Source organism: Theropithecus gelada, chromosome 2 (assembly GCF_003255815.1).
Source record: "Theropithecus gelada isolate Dixy chromosome 2, Tgel_1.0, whole genome shotgun sequence".
NCBI lineage: Eukaryota > Metazoa > Chordata > Mammalia > Primates > Cercopithecidae > Theropithecus > Theropithecus gelada.
The window spans coordinates 161,326,599-161,350,546 of NC_037669.1; the positions used below are offsets into that span (position 1 = coordinate 161,326,599).

The window sequence follows — 23,948 nt, forward strand, 5'->3', positions numbered from 1 at the left end:
CAAACAGAGGTAGTAACGTAATTTCTCTTCTGTAATGTCAGACACTGGGTTCTAATCAAGTTGCATATATGGCTCTGTTTTGAACCCTTCCAGACCATCCTGCTTGGTCTCATCTTCCAATGTCAAGGTGGGCCTTTTGGTTTTCCAGTTTGCTCCTGTATCCTCAGACCCTAGGACAGTACCTGGTATATAAAATGAGGCACTCACTAAACATCTGTTGGATAAAACTTGGGAGCAATTCTGACTTCATCTCTAACTCCATAGCAAGTCTGAGTTCCTGAGCTTGTTATAAAGCAACATGGTCCTTGTTGTGTTTATTATCACTGAATCTGACCTGCTGATACCTGAATGAAAAGAGGCACCTCTCCAAGAGAAACGCATCACTGGGGTTTTCTTTTACCAACCTACATCCCAGCATTAGGCATCTCACACATTAACAAACTTTTGTTCTTTCTATACCTGTTGCAAAGAACTGCTCTTTGTTGAGCTTTTTCATTCATTCAACATTGGTTAAATATCTGATATATGGCAGGGACCAGTAACCTAGAAGATCAGCAGATACTGTTCCTATTGCCACACACCGTACATTAGGAAAAATAAACATGAATCCGATAATCACACTTCAGTTGGGAGTGTTGGGGGCCAATGTGGCTTACATTAATGGGGGTCATTATCAAGAACTTAAGCCTTCATTGGTGCTCTTTTGAGATGAACTTCTTCAAAAAAGGAGTAAAGAGTTTCTAGAAGATTTGAGTAGAATCAAGAAACCAGATTCATCAATTTCTAGGTGAGACTGAACACGCAAAAGTTTAAAACACAAAGTACATTTTCAGAAGTTAAATGTTGTGCACACACCTTTGAGTGGGTGAGCGGAATTGTGTCAGTTTAAGTTTACATCACAATTTGCATCAGGAGAGAAAGTTATCTCCTTTTATGACTAAATAAAACCAAGGGATGAGGGAATTACAAGGACTGTGTAACCAAAATCACTTATAGAATTTTGTAGCTACTGCTACTTCTCATAGCAGCTACATTTGCATAGCCCAGCCCCACCTTTTCCTACTTTATTGCATTTCCCTATCTGAACCTGATCCATCAGCCTTTCATTTGCATAATTCTAAGATTAGTTCAGTGATGCTACTATTAATAATAGCAGTTTCAACTCCTTTACAATCTAGATTTTATTATTATTAAACAAATTTTAGTTCAGGATCAAGCAACTGAATGCTAATAATTAAAGCAAAAGCTATCATTTTTTCTTTCTTTGAGACTGAGTCTCACTCTGTCACCCAGGCTGGCATGCAGTGGTGCGATCTTGGCTCACTGCAACCTCTGTCTGCTGGGTTCAAGCGATTCTCCTGCCGCAGCCTCCTGAGTAGCTGGGATTACAGGCACACACCACCACGCCCAGCTAATTTTAGTATTTTTAGGAGAGATGGGGTTTCACCATGTTGGCCAGGATGGTCTTGATATCTTGACCTTGTGATCTGCCCACCTCAGCCTCCCAAAGTGCTGGGATTACAGGCGTGAGCCACCGCGCCCAGCCAAAAGCTGTCATTCTTCAGTGACCCTATGCACTAATGTAGTGTTGCATCAATTAATCTTCACACTAACTCTAGGAACCAGGTACTTTCTGCTTTCAATATTTTACAGATGAGAAATGTATTCCAACTCTGTTATGCTTATTTCAACACTTTCACGGAAAATTTAGAGCAGTGGAAAGGGCCTCAAAAGGCCACTTTTAGCTCCTAATCTAGGAAAAATAGAAGTCACCCTCCACAGGTGAGTGACCGCCCCTATAAAAGACGTGCAGAGAAAGGTAACATCTTGTCTACCGGCATTAATCCATGCCCAGTACATCAACATTGCCTTTCAAAAGTTCTCTTTTAAAACCTAAAGTTTCCTACTGCTGTCACCCTTCGTTTCTCTAATAAGAGATTTTGCAAATTTGGAATTTGGCTGGCTTATTTTCTCCAGTAATACTTTTTCATATGCTTGAAGACAATGATTGTTTCTTGTATGTCTTCTTTTCTCAAAATAAATTTTCAAATGGCTGGCTTTTTTTTTTTGAGACAGAGTCTCACTCTGTCACCCAGGCTGGAGTGCAGTGGCGCGATCTTGGCTCTGCTGCCCGGGTTCAAGTGATTCTCCTGTCTCAGCCTCCCGAGTAGCTGGGATTACAGGTGCCTGCCATCGCACCCGGCTAAGTTTTGTATTTTTAGTAGAGACGGGGTTTCACCATGTTAGCCAGGATGGTCTCGATCTCCTGATCTCATGATCCACCCACCTCGGTCTCCCAAAGTGTTGGCATTACAGGTGTGAGCCACCGCGCCCGGCCCTGAACTTTTTATTTAAGTTAAATTTTCCAGTGCCTCTTTACTGCTCCCTGGGCCCCATTCATGGTCTCCACATGGAGAACAGAACATCGTGTGGTGCCAAGAGGCCAACTGGAAGGACCCTTTGCTGGGCCCAGCAGGTCCCCAGTGATGAAGCCCTGCCACTGAACCACTATTAACGGGATATTTTAAAGTTATCCTCAGTCATCTTAATCCCAGGTGATTTATTTAGGAATGCAACACATTTCCGATTTTACTCCACAAGCTAAGAAGCTATAACTGGAATGGCTTTTCCTTTATAAATTGCAGGTCATTACATAATTAGCAAAGTTATAAAATCAGCCAATTGGCTTTCATCACACAGCAACAATTACTACCCTGACTAACTGACATGTATGTTTATTGGCCTCCTGATTCAGTATCTTTAGATTCAGAGGCAACTCAAAGAGTAGCTCGGGGAAGCACTAGAACAGCAAACTTGAAGTTCTGACATTGCCATTTCTTAGCTGTGGCAACCGGGAAAAGTGGCTTAACTTCTGCATGCTCAGTTTCTCATCATCTATTTTATACACACTACTTGTGAAAATTAAACAGGTTAATGCATAGACATCATCCCATTTAATAGAAAGAGCTTAACATGTTCCCAGTACACAGTAAAACATACTTATTCTACTCTGCCGATCCAGATTTTTTTAAACTTCCTAACAAATGACCCTGATTTTGAAGGCAAGGTAGTATAGGGGCTTCTGAACACAGGCAAGATAAATAAGAATTGTCGTGTGAAAGGTTTCACCCTCGTACCGCAAATGCGCGCCTGACCGAGGGCACGTTGCTGAAAGTGATCACCACGGGAATGATTTCAAGCGCGCTGAACTCCATGGCAGCCGTAGTGACGGACTGGGAATCCGCAGACTGACCGCTGCTGAAAAATGTGGCAATTCTTCTCGTGTGCGTCCCCGGAAGCGTCCGCTTGAAGACATTCCTGGAAATAAACCGCATTGCTCTGCCAATCTCCCGGCTGGAAGAGGATCTCTCATAAGGAATAGCTTCAATTTCCCTGAGAAGTTGATTCTTCTTGTAGGCATCTGAGAAGCGCACGAGGTGCCTGGCGTGGGAGTTATAGGAGAGGATGGCGATGCGCGCTCCCACGGGGCAGCTGTTCTCCCGGACTTTAATGTCTTTCACCAGGAAAGCCATCATCTCCTTCATCCTCTCAAATTCCCGCTCAGTGACATCCCGGGACTGGTCCAGGGCAAACACCAACTCGGTTGGGTGCACTGGGCATTCGGGTTTTCCTAAAAGACCATATCCCTTATCACATAGCATCCTTATTTATTTATTTTTTTTGAAAAAAAAAAAGACACATAGAAGGCAAAGTAATTTTAAATGTTAACTATTCAAATACTTAAAGAGAGTAAGTAATTTAAGTACTAAAACAAACGTAAAATATTATATATTTAAATCTTGAATAATTATAGATGTTATTCTAAAAGCTGAGTCTGCTCTTTTGAATCAGGCACAAAAGGAAAACATCTGGAATTCAGTTTCATTTTATAAGAAATGTTAAAGTTGATTATCAAATTCCTTCTAAACAATAGAGAGCTCCTGGAAATACCCTTCACCTACAGAGACTGGATTAAAAGTATCAAGTTTTATTGGTGAAACTTTACTCAGTTAAACATTTCTTCTTTCACTTAATAAGGAAATGTAATAAGAGTTAAAAAGGAATGGCTGTGAAAGCTCTGCTGATAATTTTAGAAAAATTTGAAGAAAACTGACATAGTTCACAGAGCAAAGCATGAGATGCAAAGAGAGTAGGCAATACAGGGTAGAGTTTGGCGCCCTTGGCCCAATCACTAACCAGCCATGTGACCCTGTCCAAATTACTCATCCTGTCTGTGCCTCAGTTTCTTCATCTGTAAAATGTGAGTCATAACATCACCTGCTACATAGGTCTGAGGTGAGCATTAAATGAATCAGCACAGGTAAAGTACTTAGAATAACAGAACTTGGCACATAGTAGGTGCTCAATAAACGTCAACCATTGCTGTTACAATTATCATTCCATTCTTTTTCACTGTGAGAAATACATCACTAAAAGGAGACTGAGGAAAGCTTTAACAGATACATTTTTGTTTAACTGTTACAAATGCAAGTTTACTCAATAAATATACCTTATTACTTAGAGAAAGTGACGATGGTTGGTAAGCTCTCCTGTAAGTGTTAACTGCATATTTACGCATCTGTACTCATTGGTTTCAATTCATTCTAATCTCAGTACCTTGTCCTTGTCACAGCTGACAACTTATTTTTGATTATCTGATTAATGTTCATTTATGCTAGTTTATGATGTATGGATAGGAACAGTATCTGCTGATCTTCTAAGTTATTAGTCCCTGCCATGTATCAGATATCTAACAAATGCTGAATGAATGATAAAGAGCTCAAAAAAGAGCAGTTATTTGCAACAGGTATAGAAATAACGAAAGTTTAATAACATGGGAGATGCCCAGTGCTGGAATTTGAGTGGTAAAAGGACACCTCAGTGATGTGTTTCTCTTGGAGAGGTGCCTCCTCTCATTCAGATACCAGCAAGTCAGATTCAGAGATGATAAACACAGCAAAGACCATCTTGCTTTACAAGCTCAGGACCAGACTTGCTGGGCTCACGTAGGCTGACAAGGAGACATCCCTCTGCCATGGGCCAACTGGGCCTTGCCCACCTTAGTGCTAAACTATGACCTCCTGCCATCCTTGACTCCACGTCCTTCAAAGGCAAAAAAGTACCAGTGAGAATAAATGTTCAAACCCAAATCAAACTGTTCATCTCGATGGAGACAGGAAATCATTTATTAGTCTCCAAGTCTAAATTACTGGGCTGAACAGATTTTTATAAACTGAGGTGTCACTTTTAGAGTTTAAAAAAGTAAGTAGAATTAAACATGAAAGTGGTTCTGCTGACTTTTTTGGGGGTGGTTATTTGCATATGGAAACAAAACCAACAAAAATGCTTCAGGTACAACTTAGAGATAAAGGTGGGGGAAGGTTCACAGCACTGGCAGAAGACATGAAAAAAAAGTCAAGTTTTAGGGGAAAAACCTAAGGAATAATTCAGCTTCCAAAACGCAAGCCCTAAAACCCAGCAAGCTGCCAGGAGTCCCAAGGAGTCTGAAGAAGCCTAGGCTGGATTGCAGTGGTACCTAGGAGGCCCTCCTCAAGAAGGGAGGGACTGCCACATGCGGTTCCCCAACTAACATGGCTCTGTCACCACACACTATGTACTGAGGACTGCCACTTGTCACAGAGGAGGTGAAAGAAAGGACAGGGAGGCAAGGATCAGCCCAAACTACTGCCATGTAACCTAAATACAACACTGATGGTCCTTGTCCAGGTCACCATCATATTTGCCTGAACACTACAGCCCTGTCTAAACTAGGCCTTTGGCTTTGACTTTGACATTTCCCACCCTTCACCCTTGCCACAATCCACTCTCCCCATAGCAGCCCAAGTAATATTTTAAAATCAGATCATGTTCCTCTCCTACGTACTTTCAACAAACTCTTTAATACCCTCCCCATCACCATTCAAATAAAATCCAGCCTCCTTATAATGTGCAAAGCTCAGCTTGCTCTGGCCTCTGCCTATTCCCCATGTTTTTATGTGCTGCTCTCCCCCTCCCTATATCTCAACCTTGTTGGGCTCTATCAGTTCCTAGGAAATGCCTAGGTCTGTTCTGTTTCATGGCCTTTGCAAAGATGGCTCCTTTGGGTTTTTTTGTTGTGTTTTTTTTTTTTTTTTTTGAGACGGAGTCTCACACTGTCACCCAGACTGGAGTGCAGTGGCATGATCTCGGCTCACTGCAACCTCTGCCTCCCAGGTTCAAGTGATTCTCCTGCCTCAGCCTCCCAAGTAGCTGGGGTTATAGGCATGTGCCACCATGCCCAGCTAATTTTTTGTATTTTTAGTAGAGACAGGGTTTCACACCATGTTGGCCAGGCTGGTCTCAAACTCCTGACCTCGTGATCCGCCTGCCTTGGGCTCCCAAGTGCTGGGATTACAGGTGTGAGCCACTGTGCCCAGCCAAAAGATGGCTCCTTTGTGTTCTTCAGTCTAAACTTTAATTTCACCGCCCCCAGAAAGAGCCCTCTGTCCAAAAACATCTCCCCCCTTACATTATCCCAGGACACAGCATCCTATGCTTTCTCTCTTTCAAACGGCACCTAATGTGCTGGGCTTCCCTTTATTTGCTTGTGGTCTGGATCCTCCATAAGAATGAAAGTTTCTGAGCACAGGAAGCAGGTTCATTGTTCAACTCTGTAACCCTAATGCCTACTATAGATACTGGCACTTACTAGGCTTTCAACAAATATTCTTAAATGTGTGGATAAGCAATCAGAGGACATGGGTTGGTGGGCTTATTCAAAAGGTAAAAGTGTATAAATGTATAAGAGGGTGATAAGTTTACACAAAAACATCATGTAAGCATTTGTAAGATATCTGAAAACTGGCACTGAAAAATATGAAGCCGACTTGATAATTAACATCAGGCATGAGCTCCATGGATTTTGGCATTATCTGAGTTGTACATTCCACTTACTTGCTATCTGATCATCCCCACTTTTATTCTGCCTTCTGCATCTTAATACCTAATTAACCACTGGATGACAGAGATGATATGACAGAGCGAGAAAATGATGGGAGTAAGAAATACTATTTTTGGCCAGGCACGGTGGCTCACACTTGTAATCCCAGCACTTTGAGACTCCAAAGCAGGTGGATCACTTGAGCCCAGGAGTTCAGGACCAGCCTGGGCAACGTGGCAAAACCCTGCCTTTACAAAAAATACAAAAATTAGTCAAGCATGATGGCATGTGCCTGTAGTCCCAGCTACTCGGGAGGTTGAAGTGGAAGGATCACTTGAGCCCAGAAGGTCAAGGCTGCAATGAACAGTGATCAGCCTGTGTGACAGAGCAAGACCCTGTCTAAAAAAAAACCCAACATATTTATAAAACCTTTAAAAGGTGAATGGTGATGTTAGTCATTCAGATATTAACATCTTAATGATTTTTAAATTAATATTAATAAAAAACAAATTGCTTGGTTGAGAAATAGCTGTGAAGCTCAGCTAAAACTGAGTGATTTATTGGAGGCGAGACTCTGCTACCGGTATGAGGCAGTGGCAAAGAAAGCCCAGATAAAATTTGTATCATTTGGAAGCCAATACATTGCGCTAACTCATCTTTCCAGATGTATGACATTTTAGAGCTTGATTAAAGCATGCTGTAAATAAAGATTACTCACCACGTCTGCCAGCTGGGGAAGAAGAACAAAGGAGATTGGATTATTATTTGGTAGGAGAAGAGAGTTCTGTATCGTGCAGAAAAGAAAGGTTCTATCCTGTCTGCTTTTTGTCGATGACTCAAAAATCAAGGCAACAGAGTTCGGAGACAATGCTGAGTCTCACAAAAGCACTATTCCTTCCAAAGGGAAGAAGATGTGAGAAGTGGGACAACATACAGCCATAAATCAGCGGCCTGCAGCCGGCTGTCAAAAGACAAAGAACCTTTGCCTGGGAGGGAACATGACATTGCAGGGAGGTGTGCTGAATTTGGAAAGCTGAAAGGTCCAACCTCTCTTTCCTCTAAATTTTCCCCATGTAGATATCTATAACTATCATTTACATATATATAGATATATATATGCACGCATATACACAAATGTATCTATATCTATGTATAGTATATATGTATATACATTATATGCATATTTATATGTTATGTAAATATCAGAAGTGGATTTACTCTGAATTAAATGAACACTCTTTTAGACCTGTACTGTTCAACATGACAGCCACAAGCCATATGCAGCTACTAAAATTAATTAAATAAAAATTCAGCTTCTCAGTTGCACTAGCCACATTTGAAATGCTCAAAGTCACATGTGTCTTGTGGCTACTGAATTGAGCATCACAGGGAACACTTCCATCACTGCAGAAACTTCTATTGGACAATGCTGCTTTAGACTTCTCTCTTGCAGGGGCCCCTTGCAATGCGTTTCTTGGGAGGAACCCTAGCCATGTTGTTTGCACAATCACATACTCTTATAAAATAAAATATGCAAAAGTTAATGGTTATGATTTCTCTTTTTTGTTCTAAATAACACTTACTTTTGAAATACCTTTACACCCACTTTTAGATTTGTGATTTTGTATTGAGTCCCTTAAATTTTAAAAGATCAGGTCTCAACATATTTGGATCTGCCCTTGAGTCATTACAATTTACATGGTTCCTATGTCCTGAAACCTACCACACTAATTGAGCCCCAAAACAACCCATCTTCATGACTCAATATATACGTGTTTTGATTCCCATCATGGTTCTATTCTGCTACAAAAATACAGAGTTCCAATAGACACTGCATTCAACGCTTTTAAATGTCTGTCTTTGAGACCAGTGTTCTCTACAGAAATAGGCTCTAATTTATTTTTCTTCCCCCAAAATATTGAAAGGAAACTTTTGGCTCCTCCTTTCTGTGATATTGTTATTTGAAAAGTCATTACGCATTTGTAGATGAACACTGAAGAGTCAACTCTCTCCTAGTCTTGCACATGAAATTTTTTTTTTGATGGTATCAACACATACTTTGATACAACGGGCCGCTAGAAGGGTTTAAAACAAATTCAAATGAGCATTTGCCAAACCAAAATATCATTTTGATTTTAAAATTTTGAGAAAGATAAAAAAAAATACTGGCAGAATGAGTATTACTATGAATTTTTAAAGCAAATCAATCAGTCCAACAAAAAATAATCAAACATATCTTTCTGGGAAAGGAATAACAAACAACAAACCAAAGTCAGGACTCCCACCCACCAGGACACCCTATTATCACAGCTGCTTCTTTCACACCAGGTGAATTCAACTCTGTCGGTTACTGTCAAGCATTCATAATCATCTTTTAAAAAGTTCCATGTGACTCTCAAGTGACTGATTTCACTATTAGGTGAATTCAGACATCAAATCTCAATTTTCTTTAGATTAAAAGCACTCAATAGATTATTTCTTACTGCTTGATATGGGTTTCAATGGACATGATAGCAGCCAGAGAGGGAGTTAAAAGTCACCAGTCTATGCTGACTCAAAAATACATGCAGTGACATCTCTAATTTTAAAGAAATTGGCTGGTGAACTCTTTCAATTCTGAGTGTAGAGTTCTCTGTTCTTCTTGTATGAATGCTGACAACTTGAGTGATCATTTTAAGCAGGGTACTTACGACTGCGGTCTTGCACATACTGAATGAGCTCACATGTCTGCAGTTCAAAAATAAAACAGAAACAATTAAACAACAAACTACTAGGCCCTGAAGTTTAAAAATAAGTAAATTTAATGGAGCACCCAGAGCACTCTGTTGTAGTCGGGAGATACGTACAGAAAATGAAGCCAAGCCTTTGGCTCCTTTCACACCCTAGGAAAACAAACAAAACACTGTTTTAATGACTCTAGACATACACATCAGTAGCCAGTGTGCACCAACATCGCCCTCAGAAAGTGATAACTTTCAAAAGTTTTATTCTCATTAAATTGTTAAGAGGGAAAAAAGAATGCAGGTAGATACTCATCGCCTAATTAACAGTAACATTCTGGAAAGAACAAACTTTAAGCAGCAAGCTTGGTGCACACAAGCCTTGAGAGGCCACTTTTCTCCAGGTCCATCTCTGGATAACAAGCGTTGTCCAGAATTACAAGGATGGAGCTGACAACCTGAAACTTACCGCAGAGCTCTGGAACATGCCTACACCTCAGGACTAGCTAAAGTGAGCCAGACAGGTGCAGTTGCCCTCTTTCATAGCAGAAGTTTCAAGGTCTTCAACCCCCTTTCTTTGAGCCACTGAACAGCAGCCAGAGCTGAACCTTAATCTGTTCCCATCATTGGTTAGCTGACAAAAGGATCAGGCTCAACTTGAACATCTGGAAAGGTTATCTCAACTACCTTCCCAAAACTACACACACACACACACACACACACACACACACACACATATATATATATATATATATATATATATATAAAACTCTGTCAGAGTTTGGGATAGAAAGAACAAATGGAACTGGTTTTCATTTCATGCGTTCAATCCCATCTTCAGAAGAGGAAGAGTCTGGCTTCTTTCAAAGAGAGACACCCAAGGAAAAATATGCAACAGAATCCCACCCGAACTCCTGAAGCAAGTAAGTTCCATGTGAATGCAGCACTGATCACAGTCACTATGTATTTCCTTTCACTTCCATTCATTCAATGATCATTTATTACATGTAGAAAGACTGCACAGATACAGAATATAATTGAGAGCTACCATTTTAGTCTAAATACTTTTGATTTCCTCCTTCAATTTCCCCTCTCTCTCAAGAGATGTATTTAATCAGTATTTTTTCTCCTCTAAATATTTAATCAGTATTGTCTCACCCACAAAGGTGGGAAAATAGTGGTCAAGAAGCAGAGACAGAAGGCATGCACATTTGGACAATGAAGATTTCATGCACTGACTTTTTTTTTAGTGGAAAAGGACCTGGTGTGGTTTATAGTTTTTCTACTTACCTTACGTCCAGGAGGTCCTGGTTCCCCAGGGGATCCCATCTCTCCTGGAAGCCCAGCAGATATCTCAAAGGAGAATTTAATTATTTAAAAATTATATTTATACATGTATATATGTGTGTGTGTAAATTCAAACGTTAAAAAAAATTAAAATTCAAAGGTGAAAGTTTGAAAGTGAAAATTTCACTTTTTAGAAAATTGAGAGTTTTCCAAAAAACATAAAGAAGGAAAAAATATTCCCAGCAATCCCTTCTTCCCCAAATAATCCTCATTAACGTTTTGATGTCTTTTCTTATTTTTTTATGGTATTAAGATATATATTCTTTTTTAAAACTCATTTGAATCATACTTTTCTCTGTTACCTTTTAAACTAAATTTATCTCTGGACATTTTCAGTTACTAGATATTATTTGGCAAAATCATTTTTCACAGCTGCATACTATCCCATCACATGGTTGTACATGATTTAGTTAGTCCCTTACTGTTTGTTGTTGTAATAGGCAATGCTGTTACAAAGTTATATGCATCACTCTGATTATTTCCTTAGGGAAGATTGCTAGGACTAGAATTGCTGGTCAAAGGAAAACTTTTTATCTAAATGGAGTGGTAGGTAACTAAACTGAAAAAACAAAAAGCAAAATGTCTAGAAAAACAAAATTGAAATACAAAAACTTTTAAAACAACAGAAACACAACCATTAGTTGGAAATATTGTAATGAAATGGGGAATAACAGCAATAAAAATGACAGTTGTTATCTACTTACTAGATGTCAGAAATATTTTCATGTACATTCAACAATACGTTTATCATAAGGCTAGGATTTAGTTTAAAAATTGGAATATTTCTTTCTTCATTCAAAATGCCACAGGATTTACAACTTTTACAGGAATAAAAAATGAAGTTTAAAATCAACTTAATTTGTAAAAGCATTACCTGTAAAACAGTAAATAATGATTGATATCCTTTGGGCATTCCAATGATATTGACAGTGTGCTTGTTTGAGTGAAAAATAAAGTATTTTTATTTAGAAGATAAAGGTTAACCTCCAAGGAGAAAACAGCAGATTGAGCACATGTATTTACTTTCATTCCTTTCCAATATCTTACTAAAATGACAGTAAGTAGATTATTTTAAAGGCAAAAAACAATGGTGGGGAGAAGGAGAAAGGTGATGACAGCCATAAAATGTGAGTCTGGAAAGCAAATGTGTAAGTGTTAAATGACTGAACAGACCTGAGAAAGTTGAATCCTAAGCCAGGAGCAGGGAAAGCCAAGAACCAATGTGTTTTATATCAGACGTCCCAGAAGGCTGAGGATTTGGCCGCACCGGGAACCTCCAGAAGTGGAGGTGAGGGAGAGAGGTGAAGTAAAGGTGTTTAGGTGAAAATCATTTTAGGAATCCCCAAATCTCCTCTCTATTCTCAAGGATTGGGTGAATATCCCTTTTCACACCCTAGCAACAAACAGAGGTAAAACCGAGGTGGGACTCCAGGCTGAGTTGAGAACCTACAGTATCCGAAACAAAGAGAGTAAATGAGGGTATGTATAGTAAATGTGAGAGTCTCTCTTTCTCTATATGGCTCCTAGAAAGCTGGCAGCCAGACCTTTACTCTCCAGGTAGGAAATTTTAAGAAGTTTTCTCAGGAGAACTTCACTAGACAAAGAAGAAAGACCAAAAAGTATTGATTTCAGAGGTTTGCTAAAGAAAGATTTTAGCTAGATCACTCTCTTTGGAAAACTGGTAGTTGACAAGCCCCACTCATGCTCTCAGAGCTTCCAATCAGTCGCTTTTTTTTTTTTTCTTTTTGAGACAGGGTCTCAGTCTCACACAGGCTCGAATGCAGTGGTACAATCTCAGCTCAATACAGCCAAGACTTCCTGGGCTCAGGTGATCCTCGCGCCTCAGCTTCCCTGGTAGCTGGGGCTACAGGCACATGCCACCACGCCTGGCTAATTCTTGTATTTTTTGTAGAGACGGGGTTGCGCCATGTTGCCCAGGCTGGTCTCAAACTGCTGGGCTGAAGCAATCTGCCTGCTTAGGCCTCCCAGATTACAGGGATGACAGGCGTGAGCCACCGTGCCTGACCCCAGTCAGTCTTTTTGTCTTCAATTCTTAACTATGAAGAAATAGCTCATTCCTGAAACATCTGAGTAATAGAGATCAAAACAGAAAGGAAAATAAAATGCAGGAAACAGACTATGTTGGGTAAAAAAGACAAAAATATTTATATTCTCGGAAAGGTAAGAGAAGATATTTTAATCATGAAACAAAAAAAAGTACGCTATAAAAAGGAACATTCAGAGAACAAACACAAGCTCTTGAAAATTCAAGTATGAAACATTGTAAGAGAAACTCAACAAACTCTCCCAAAAAGTAGAGCAAAAAGACAAAAAGCTGGAGGATAGAACAGAAAAAATAAGAAAATTAAAGGACTATACTAATACACCAAATAATAGATATTTTATAAATAGGGAATAGAGAATATAGAGGGCAAGACATCATCAAAATAATTGACCAACACTTCTTTGGAGGACACACATTTCCAGGCTCCTAGTGCCTATGAAGCACCTACCTAATGCCCAGGAAAATGGATAAAAATGGACATCAACTCACAAAACCCAAGAAATATCAAAACACTGCAGACAGAGAAATTATGCAATAAGGTGCCAGAGAGAGAACACTGGCCACATAAGGAATCAGAATGGCTTTGGACTTCCCCAAGCAACAAAAGAAGCTAGAAGTAATGGAGGAATGACTGCCTTCCAAATTTCAAGAAATTAATTCCATCCCAGAACTGTATACCAGCCAAAATATCCAATCACATCCTAAGGTAGTACAAATCCCTTTCCGATGGTGGCTGTTTCCAAAACTACACCTTTCATTCACCCCTTCTTAGCAGGCTACTGGATGAGTTTTCCATGAAACAAGGGAGAAATCCAACAGGAGTCTGAGAATAAGAATGAGAAGCAGAGATCCAATGCAGAAGAGAGGCAAAGGGAAGGGTAAAGGTGAAGGACGATTGCAGTATGGCAGCTGGGCACCAGCCACAGACGAATCTCCATCAGGTGGGTCAGGTTGGAAGGCTCTGGGTCGGGATTAAGTTGGAGAGAATACTTGCCTCATCTAAATGTTTTCAGACAGGATTTAGATAAAGGGAAAATCAGGAAAGGTACATCAGCAACTTTTATAGCAGGAGGAAATCAGTTCATAATGCTTAAAATTTATAAATCTAAAAAGTAAGAATGTAAGTATGACATTTAGAGACATATTGTCAATTCTGAGACAAATCAGTTCAGAAGTGAAAGCTGTTGTTTCTGGGCAGAAGGAAATGGGAGTGAGTGAGGGAGTGAAGGATTTTTTTTTTTTTTTTTTTTAACATAACAAACTTTGTTATTTGACTCTTTAAACCAGTGGTTCTTAGGAAAGGAGAATTTTGCCTCCTTTTTTTTCCCCTGGGACATATGGCAATGTCTGAAGGTGTTTTTGATTGTCATAACCTGGGGTGTGGGGAGGACAGAGGGTAGTTGATGCTGGAACCTAGTGGGTAGGTGCCAAGGATGTGGAGAAACATTCTACAATGCACAAGACAGCCCCTCAACAAAGCCTTATCCAGCCCAAAATGTCAATAGTGCTGAGACAGAGAAACCCTGCTTTAAACTATGTGCATGTTTTTAAAGGTGGTAAAAAGAAAAACAAAATGCATACAAACATACATGTATACGCAAATAAAACAGGTTAAAAATCATGGCAAAATTTAAAAAATGTTTTTTGAGGGAAAAAAAAACCAAGGTGAAGATTTAGAGAATTTAAACGAGGAGTATCATCATTCAAAGAGAACTGAAGAAGCCTTCAGAATTTAAGCTGACGTTTTACCAAAATCTTCCAATAGAAACTTCAGCTCTTTCAGAGAGAAAACCTGGATTTTTTTCAGTGTCTAAACTTCAACTTCAAATCCAAAAATATTAATGTAAATGTGGAAAAAGTCGCTGGGTGGGTGGAAAGAGCAAGTTACAAACAGTGATAAATTGTCCAACGTGGAGAACAAAAAAAAATTTTTCAAATATTTTCAAAGGCCAACAGAAAAAGTTTGTTTCCCATTCGTTTATTGTCTTTAAAAATGATTAATGTGCCTTTGTGGGGAGGGATCCAACCATGAACTTCTTAGCGTGCTTCTGATGTTCAAGGTTAAACTTATTCATTAATAAGCCAAGGGAAATAAATGATCCAGAGATACTTCAATGCAGATGACATCTGGATTAATTTGAAAGTCTTTTCCAATTATTTTTCTAATTATATCTGTCTTCATCTTTTTTTAAGAGCATAATGTTAATGGATAGCCATCCAAAAACATGTATGAGGACAAGCATTATAGCTGGGAAGCAGTTCTCGTGGGGGGAGGAGGGGGAGGAGGAGGAGGAGGAGGAAGAAGAGTAGGGGGAGGAGGAGGAGGAAGAAGAGTAGGGGGAGGAGGAGGAGGAAGGGGAGAGGGAAGTGCGGGGGAAGGGGAGAGGGAAGTGCGGGGGAAGGGGAGAGGGAAGTGTGGGGGAAGGGGAGGGGGAAAGGGAAGGGGAAGGGGAAAGGGAAGGGGAGGGGGAAGGGGAGGGGGAGAAGGAGGAAGAAGAAGAGTTTCCTTATTTTGTACCCCTAAAGCCTACACAAGTAATATCTATACATAAAGATCGTACAGCTTGTAGAAACAAAAATAGATGAGAGCAAAATGAGCTATGAAAACAAAACTAGAAAACTATTTCAAGTATACGTTTTTATCAGACTTTTAAAATTCTTGCTAATTGACATGATGAATTAAGACCAGGTTGCCTGATTAGTGCTGTTCTGAAGAAAAAAGACAATTGCTGTATCAAGAGACAATTATCTTAGGATTGTCTTTTAAAAAACTAAACAACATTCTCACTTATATACAGTCTAATATATAGGAGAGAGTCAGCAAATGCAAGAAATCCATTCTTAATCCACAGGAACCCAAGGCAAGCCTACGGGATGAATTGTACTGGAGACTTGTGTTTATTCCAAGTGACTCAAACCACTAGGCAGTATCTAAGCCCCTCTACAGAATACAGACCTACTCAGTTACACAGTAAACAAACTTTCTCACAAAGCTCAAGAGATAACCTCCTTGAGCTAAATGAGAAGACGACCTTTCTGCATATATCTCACTAAAAGTAGATTTAAAAACCTGAATAGTGAAGACAAGATGCCAGTGGGCATTAGGTTGCAGTAAACCTGCCAGTGAGACAGGATTAAATTAACTACATTTTGGCAGTGCAAAAACTGTTTTGAATCACAAGGATTTCTTTTAAAAAATCGTATTACCAGTGTTAAGTACGGTACCCTGGCAGCTAGAACAGGTGAACTTGCTCACTAAAAGCAAACAGTTCATGGTTTTTGCACTGGCATTGAGAGATGAATATCCACTCCCCCTTCCCCAAGTTTGCCTTAATAGAAAAACAAGCATTTTGCAAGTCATTGGTAACAAAAGACGACTCAAATTACTGTAAATGCATGAAGGAGGACTTCCCAATGTAGTGAGGTTGTCAGCAATTGGAATCTAAGAAGCTTACCGTTTTGCCTCTAGCTCCCTTCAGCCCAGTCTCTCCTGGACCACCAGGGTCCCCAGTCTCACCCTAAATACATTCATTAAAGTAAAATAGTTATTAAAATCAAACATATACATATTTAATATATGTGCATCTTTAAACTGATTCTAACATGAAGACATTTTTCATATGCATTTTTAACAGTCTTCTTTGAAGGTGTGAGTATGTGTGTGTTTCCATTTGTGTAATCCTCTACATAGCACACTGCCTCAGCATTGTTTCACTTTGCTGTCTGCCCAACAAGAACACTGGTTCTTTGGAGAAATGAACTTTGTTCTTTATTTTATCCTCTGACTCTATCATAGGACCTGGCATTTTCTGAGTTCAGTAAGGGTTTCTAGAAAAAGTGATATCTCCAAAGTAGAAGATGTCATTGCTAACTAGTTATCTAAAGATGATTTATAAACATATTGGGAAAATTGAGACAGGTGAAATCAAGTAACTTTGATTTTCTTTACATTATACTTTTAGCTTTTTGGAGACAGAGTCTTGCTCTGTCACTCAAGCTGGAGTGCAGTGGAGAGATCTCAGCTTACTACAACCTCCGTCTCCTGGGTTCAAGTGATCCTCCCACCTCAGGCTCCTGAGTAGCTAGGACTACAGGCATGCACCACCATGCCCAGCTAATTTTTGTATTTTAGTAGAGATGGGGTTTTGCCATGTTGGCCAGGCTGGTCTTGAACCCCTGACCTCAAGTGATCCACCTGCCTTGGCCTCCCAAAGTGCTGGGATTACAGGCATAAGCCACCACCCCCGGCCTTACATTATACTTTTCTTTGAGTAAATAAGAAAACATATATGATAGAGGGAAGGAGTAAATTTGAGGGAAAAAAGGGATAAGTTTTCTATCTTCTCATATTAATTACAAAACTAGAAATACTTTTTAAGTCTTACACTCCTAAACAAATGCATAATCTTAAAAATTGAAAAAATATTGGTCTATTTCCTTCTTCCCTCCTTCTCCCCACAAAGGCAGGAAATTTATTTGTCATTAGCTGTTCTTCTACTGGCCTAGGATACATTTCATAACCTCCACAAGTATTTCTGACTGATCTCTAGTCACTAGGAAGCACACGGTACCTTAGGTCCACTTTCTCCAGGGAATCCTCCTTGTCCCTGAAATGGACAGGAGGGAAGATTAATACAGGCACACATCACTCAATGAAGTTTACATTGACTTTCATTTTACCTGCTGCCCTCTGTAGTTTTGGTACCTCTGAATTAAGGAAGGGCCAAAACAATTGAAATCTGGAAGTGAAATAGCAGTATTTGAGAAACAAACTCTATAAGTTAAAGTATTTAAAGGTTTCATCAATATATCATAACTACCTAGCTGGTTAAAAGCATACATCTGAAAAGTTACAACTCGGCTTTCCTTCTTTTGTAATGGCATAGGTGGTCATTTGGCCATGTGTCTCTGAGAAGATGTTAAAATGGATTTCCATGGGGAAATTTGGAAAACCTATGGAGAGTCTAAACTTGATCATTCATTTTAGGGTCCTCTGTTTACCTTACTTCATTCAAAGACTATAATTGAAGAGATTTAATAATCCCTATTGGATAAAAAAAACTATATAATGAATTTAAAATAAAGTTCATTTCCTGATTATAATAAATCCTCAAACATGTATAAAATCAAACAAATAGAAAGAAGAAAAATCACCAAAATCTTACTGCCCAGAATGATTATATACATTTTGTTGTCATTTCCTTTTAACTTTTAAAAATGCAATGTAACACAATTGGGATAAATGTTTTTTCTGAGTATATTCTAAATTTTTACTTGAAATTGTCACAAAAATTTCTTTACATGCTTATAAACTTCATATACATTCATTTTATAGGGTGGCTAATGTTCCAATGCCACAGGCTACTTAATATATCCCTTCCTGTAAGATATTAAGGGATTATACTATGGAATATTAACTATTCTCTGTTCTAATGAACATTTCACTGGAAATCCCTCATTCATTAGTTTTATTTTTCAAATAGTTCTAGTTTTTGGTTCTTTATTCTTCCAGATGGCCTCTTGCATTATTCCCATTGGGATTTCACTTGGAATTATGTTCATCCTTCAATATTTGAAACTTTCCAACAAGATCTTGGAATGCCTCTCCATTTATCGAATTCTTTTTTCCGTCTCAGCAATTCACTGTCATAGGTCTCAAACATTTTGCAGACATGATATCCTTAACTGTATTATGTTTTCTGTATTTTGTAATTATGGTGGGATCTTTTTCATTCTGGCTTCTTAGTGGTAATTGTTAGTATACAGAAATCACTGGTCTTGGTAAACTTCTCTCTCAGTTCCAGCCACCTAAATATTCAGTGACAATATCAAATTACTATTCTGATGTACAGTTTTATTTTTAAGTTATTGCTTGGCCCAGTACATTTAGAAAACTCCTGTACAACCTCTCACTACTGGCTAAATCAAACATAATAAGAAGAGGACTAATTTTGGAATGCTTCCCTGAGTAAACTTGAGTCTAGAGCGGCTAAGATTACATGCACTGTTCAGGCTGGAACAAGTCAGACTAGGGCCACACATCACCGCAAAAAAACAGAAAATTTATTTTCAAGTTTCAATTGTTGCCTGCATCTTAAACCGTCACATTCTTTTCTACCACATTCCTCATGGGATATCAGCAAATAAATTATCAAAATGTATTTCTAACTGTCCAAGATTGCCTTATTCCCTGCTTCCCTTATTCCCTGCTTCCCTTTTTCTCTTACATGTGGCAAACAAAACCAGCAACAAAAAATAAATGGAAACGTCCAGCTTCCCGCAGATGTGACCTACCTTTGCTCCTTTGCGTCCGACACTACCATAACCTGGACTGCCATCATCGCCCTGTAAACAGAGCAATTGATTACCAACATCCCAGACTACAGATAGAGACAGGCTTATTCCTCAACAGGACAAGATTGCCAGCTTTTTGGTTTGATAAAGGAAAACCAGGACACAGGATTCTCCTTCTGGGGCTGACCACCAACATTTTATGATAGTGGTACTAACAGCAATTGTTAGTAACAGATACAGACAATGCACTGTCCCTAGGTATTCCCATCTGTAAGCTGGGAATAATAATTATACCTACTCATGTGTTGTTATGAGGATTAGATGAACAAAAAATCAGGCATATAATAATCTTTCAATAAGAGGAGATAGTAGTATTACCTCTCCCCGATACCACTTGTATTTTAATACCATTTCGCTTTGCTAGACAAAAACAAGAAGTAAATGCCCCAGTATTGGCTACTGTCTGACCCTTGTAGAAACCCTGAGCAATGGGGGAAGGATGGAATGGATTTCTGATGAAGAGGCTCTGATAAAAGGAAAGGCTGGGAAAAGGGTTATGGGATTGCTGAAGACAAGTTTTGTTCATTTTACTATTTGGCTTCAAGAGCATTCTGGCCATGATATTTGGCACCTGGGGAATTCCACCTTGGGAAAGCTGGCCAAGGAACTAAGATGAGGACAATATCCCTCTTAATTTCTAGAAAACTACAAAACTTCATCAGGATCGTATCCTTACAACTCTCTTCAGAGAACCACACCAGATATCTACTGAACTAAAAGATTCCAAGAACCAGATGAAAACTAGTGGCAAAATACAAACCTGCAAGCCACGAGGACCAGGAAAGCCAATAGCTCCTTTTTCTCCCCGATCTCCAGGTTCTCCCTGTTAAACAGAGATTGTTTTTAGGTTGGAAATTAGAATAGAAATGATGGCACTAATTCAGCTCACCTGTGTGGATCACACACACAACAATGGGTTTGTGCCCAGAACCGTGTGTTATGCAAGTGATACAAGAGGAACTGCTGTTGGCCAGGGAGGTGTCCTCCATTGATTAGTGAGGCCTCAGCAAGCATGATTTATTGTTTAGTGCAAGTTGCCATCTTAGCAGCTCAATGCCATGAAGATGAGTCAAGAGAAAAGCTCTGTACTGTTTTAAAAAAAAAACAAAATCGTTTCCAGGATGATTCATGCAAATCGTCAGGCTCCTGCAAAGATGGCAGATTGATTAATCTAGTTTTAATATTCTGAGGGAGAATCAAGTTAACCAAGGGAGCATGACATCCTGGCAATAGTTGCTAACTTCTGACTAGTAGAACATTTACTGTGGGTTATTAATCAATCTCAGTATTATGTTGAGGGAAGTTCAGCTGCATGGGAAATCAACACAGGTTTACAGAGGAAGGTTAACTCCTTTTCATAAAAAGGTAACAATTTTAATTCTGGAATAGTTTCAAATTTACAGAAATGTTGTGAACATAATACAGAAAGTTCCTATATATCCACATCAATTTGCCCTTATTTTTAATATTACATTACACTAGTTGTATTTGTAGGGTACATTTGTCACCACTGAATCAATACTGATTTATTATTATTAACTAAAGCCCATACTTTATTCAGATTTTTTCTTTTTTCTTTTTTTTTAACCTAATATTCCTTTCCTGTTCCAGGATCCAATCCAGGATCCGCATGGTATGTCTCCTTAGGCTCCTTTAAACTGGGACAGTTTCTCCACCTTTTTGATAACCTTGACCATTTTGAGAAGTATTGGCCAGGCATTCTGTAGAATGTTCCCCATTGCTGGTTTTCTGATTAGACTGGGCTTATGGGTTTGGGGGAGGAAGATTACACAGGTAAAAGGCCATTCTCATCACATCACAACATTAAGGGTATATACAATCAACATGACATCACTGTTGATGTTAACCTTGATCTTCTGGTTGAGATAATCGCAGTCAAGTTTCCCTAATGCCAAGCTACTCTCCATCTCCCTCCCCTTCTATACTGTACTCTTTGGAAGATAGAGTGTGCAAGTGTGTGCAACCTACACTTAAAAGGTGGGGAATCATTAAATCTTTTTTAGGGACAGAAAAGCAACATAAGGGAAAGTGGACAAATGACCACCAGCACTGCTCTGGGGGTGGTGAAGAATAGGATTCTATGAAAGGGAAGCAGGAGATCATCTGCCTTGATGCCTTTTAGTACAGTGGTTCTCAAAGTGAGATGTGGGGACCACCTGCTGCATCCAGGGTTCATGTGTCAAGAAAATTCTTGGATCCCATTGGATTAGACTCTGGTAAGTGGAACCCAAAATATGTGCTTTTACATAAGCTTCTCAGCTGATTCACATGCACACTAAAATTTTAGAACATCTGCCTTACAGTAAGGAAACAAGGAAAGTCATATGGTTTGTCTAGGGCCGCATGGTTGGTTATTGGTAGAGACAAGTGTTGAGCCCAGAATTAACTGCTGGGTTACTTGCCTCCTGGAAATCTGAACTTACTGGAGTAAGGTAGGGGTAAGTGTTTGAGGTTTATCTCAGTGAATCATGAGTCTAGAGTGCCCACTCCACCCTAGGGCAGTACAGAGGATTTGGGTTTTCTTTGGGGCACTTGCCATCTAAATTCTTGACCCCCCTCCCCGGACCCCAAGTCTTTTGTATTAAAAATGATCTTCTAAGGCACAACTTCCCTCCTCCTGTTTATCTACTTCCCCATGGTCACCTCTATCCAACTCTAGGGTCCCTTTATCTATGTCTACCCCTGGTAAGAGAAACCTTATTTTTACCAGTGACACCACTTCCCCTAGAGCCTTCTTCAGGAGCAAGAAGGCAGCATTGTCTTTGTTCCAAACTTTGATTTCCTGATTACACGCCATATATTGCTATACTACATGCCATAGCAGTCCCTTCCTTTTGCAGTTGATTGTTCTTGTCATCCACTTATCTTGTTACATCCTCCAATTAACTGTCTCTGCAACACTCAACTGCTGGACTCCATCATATCAGCCTTGAACAATTCTTCAGTACAAAGTTAACCCCTTTTCTTATGCCCTCAAGCTCATCCTCTTTGCCAAATTTCTCTGTTAATAATCTACTCTGTCTACTCTTTCCTACATTTTCAATCTCCTCTTTTCTCCCTGGCTTTCTCCTCTGATCATAAACATGCTGGTCTCTCCTGTCATTAAAAACAAACCAATATCCCACGTCAACCTTTCCTAGACCTTGCCAGTATAAGTAGTCTTCCTCTTCCCCTTAAAGGCCTAGGTTTTCCAAAGAGTAGTTTACAGATTTTAATCCATTTTCTCCTCACACATTTCTTGGTCCTTTGCAGTCTGTCTCCCTTTCTCTCCTCTCAATTGCTACACTTTTGAAATTGTTCTTTAGAATGTCTTAGCCACCAGATATCATGGCCTCTCCACTCCTCCCCTCTTTAACTTTTCTTCACCAGTTGATACTCTTCACCTCCCTTCTTGAACTCTACTCAAAATCTAGTGTGCTTTTTTGTTGATTTTCCTTCCTTCCTAATAATTGTCTTGTTTCCTCTTGGACTTCTTACAAAGGGGCATCACCAAGAGTTATTTTTAATCCAAATGACTCTGAAATTTACATATCCAACCATACCTAAACCCTTTCCGCTATCCCCCCAAGTGATTTTCTTTCCTCTTAAACCCACTCTTCCTAATGACTTTCCTATGTCTGTGATAGGGTTACCCCTCATACACGAAGCATCCAAGTCATCTAGCCCACTCCTCTCTGCCTCAGTCCCCTATTGGAAGAGTTCTAAGGAATCATCACAAGTTAAGTCCTCACCCTGTTAAGTCACCTAATCACTATTTGCCTTGGAGACTATAAGAGTGTACCAACTGTTCTCCTAGCTTTCAATCTCTCAGGCTTCATAATATTTATTTGAGATGGAGTCTTGCTCTGTCACCCAGGCTGGAGTGCAGTGGCAATATCTTGACTCATTACAACCTCTACCTCCTGGGTTCAAGCAATTCTCCCTGCCTTAGCCTCATGAGTAGCTGGGATTACAGGCATGTACCACCACACTTGGCTCATTTTTGTATTTTTAGTAGAGACGGGGTTTCACCATGTTGGCTAGGCTGGTCTGGAACTCCTGACCTCAAGTGATCTACCTGGCTCAGCTTCCTAAAGTGCTGGGATTACAGGGGTGAGCCACCATGCACGGCCTAGGCTTCATAATATTTCTACACTGAATTGCCTATTTAAAATCTTCCAAAAGTCTGGCTGTGTTCATCCACTCCATTCCCAAGTTTTAGATAATACTGTGCTGGCCACTGAATAAATTCACCACAGACTTTCTTGTTGTTTTTGTCCTGCCAGACAGGATCATTTTTCATGCCTAGGTACCTCCCTCTTTCAGGATTTTCCAACCTTGTGCCTTCCTTCACATGTTTTTTTCTCATTATAGTCCCCCCCATTCCCTTCTCTGCTCGCCAAAATTTTTATCATCTAAGTTCTACTCAAAGTCTGTATTTTCTATGATGCCTCCTTTCCCATCCCAGAAATACTTCTAATAATGCTATTTAAACCTCCATTTTAGCCCCTTATCTCTATTTCACATCCTAGATTGTTATGAA

The 23,948-nt window shown here is 39.5% G+C and overlaps 1 protein-coding gene across 1 annotated transcript in view; it reads right to left on the reverse strand.

Annotated features, from left to right (window-relative positions):
- The window catches only part of COL6A6 (collagen type VI alpha 6 chain), a 111,649-nt gene that overhangs the window by 24,821 nt on the left and 62,880 nt on the right, over window positions 1-23,948 (reverse strand). Inside the window, exons 24-32 of the mRNA XM_025376803.1 lie at window positions 20,166-20,228; window positions 19,346-19,396; window positions 17,623-17,658; window positions 16,507-16,569; window positions 10,930-10,992; window positions 9,766-9,801; window positions 9,610-9,646; window positions 7,638-7,649; window positions 3,138-3,631 (exon numbers count right to left, since the gene is read on the reverse strand). Of these exons, the coding sequence (XP_025232588.1) occupies window positions 3,138-3,631; window positions 7,638-7,649; window positions 9,610-9,646; window positions 9,766-9,801; window positions 10,930-10,992; window positions 16,507-16,569; window positions 17,623-17,658; window positions 19,346-19,396; window positions 20,166-20,228 (855 nt within the window). The remainder of the gene's footprint in view (window positions 1-3,137; window positions 3,632-7,637; window positions 7,650-9,609; window positions 9,647-9,765; window positions 9,802-10,929; window positions 10,993-16,506; window positions 16,570-17,622; window positions 17,659-19,345; window positions 19,397-20,165; window positions 20,229-23,948) is intronic.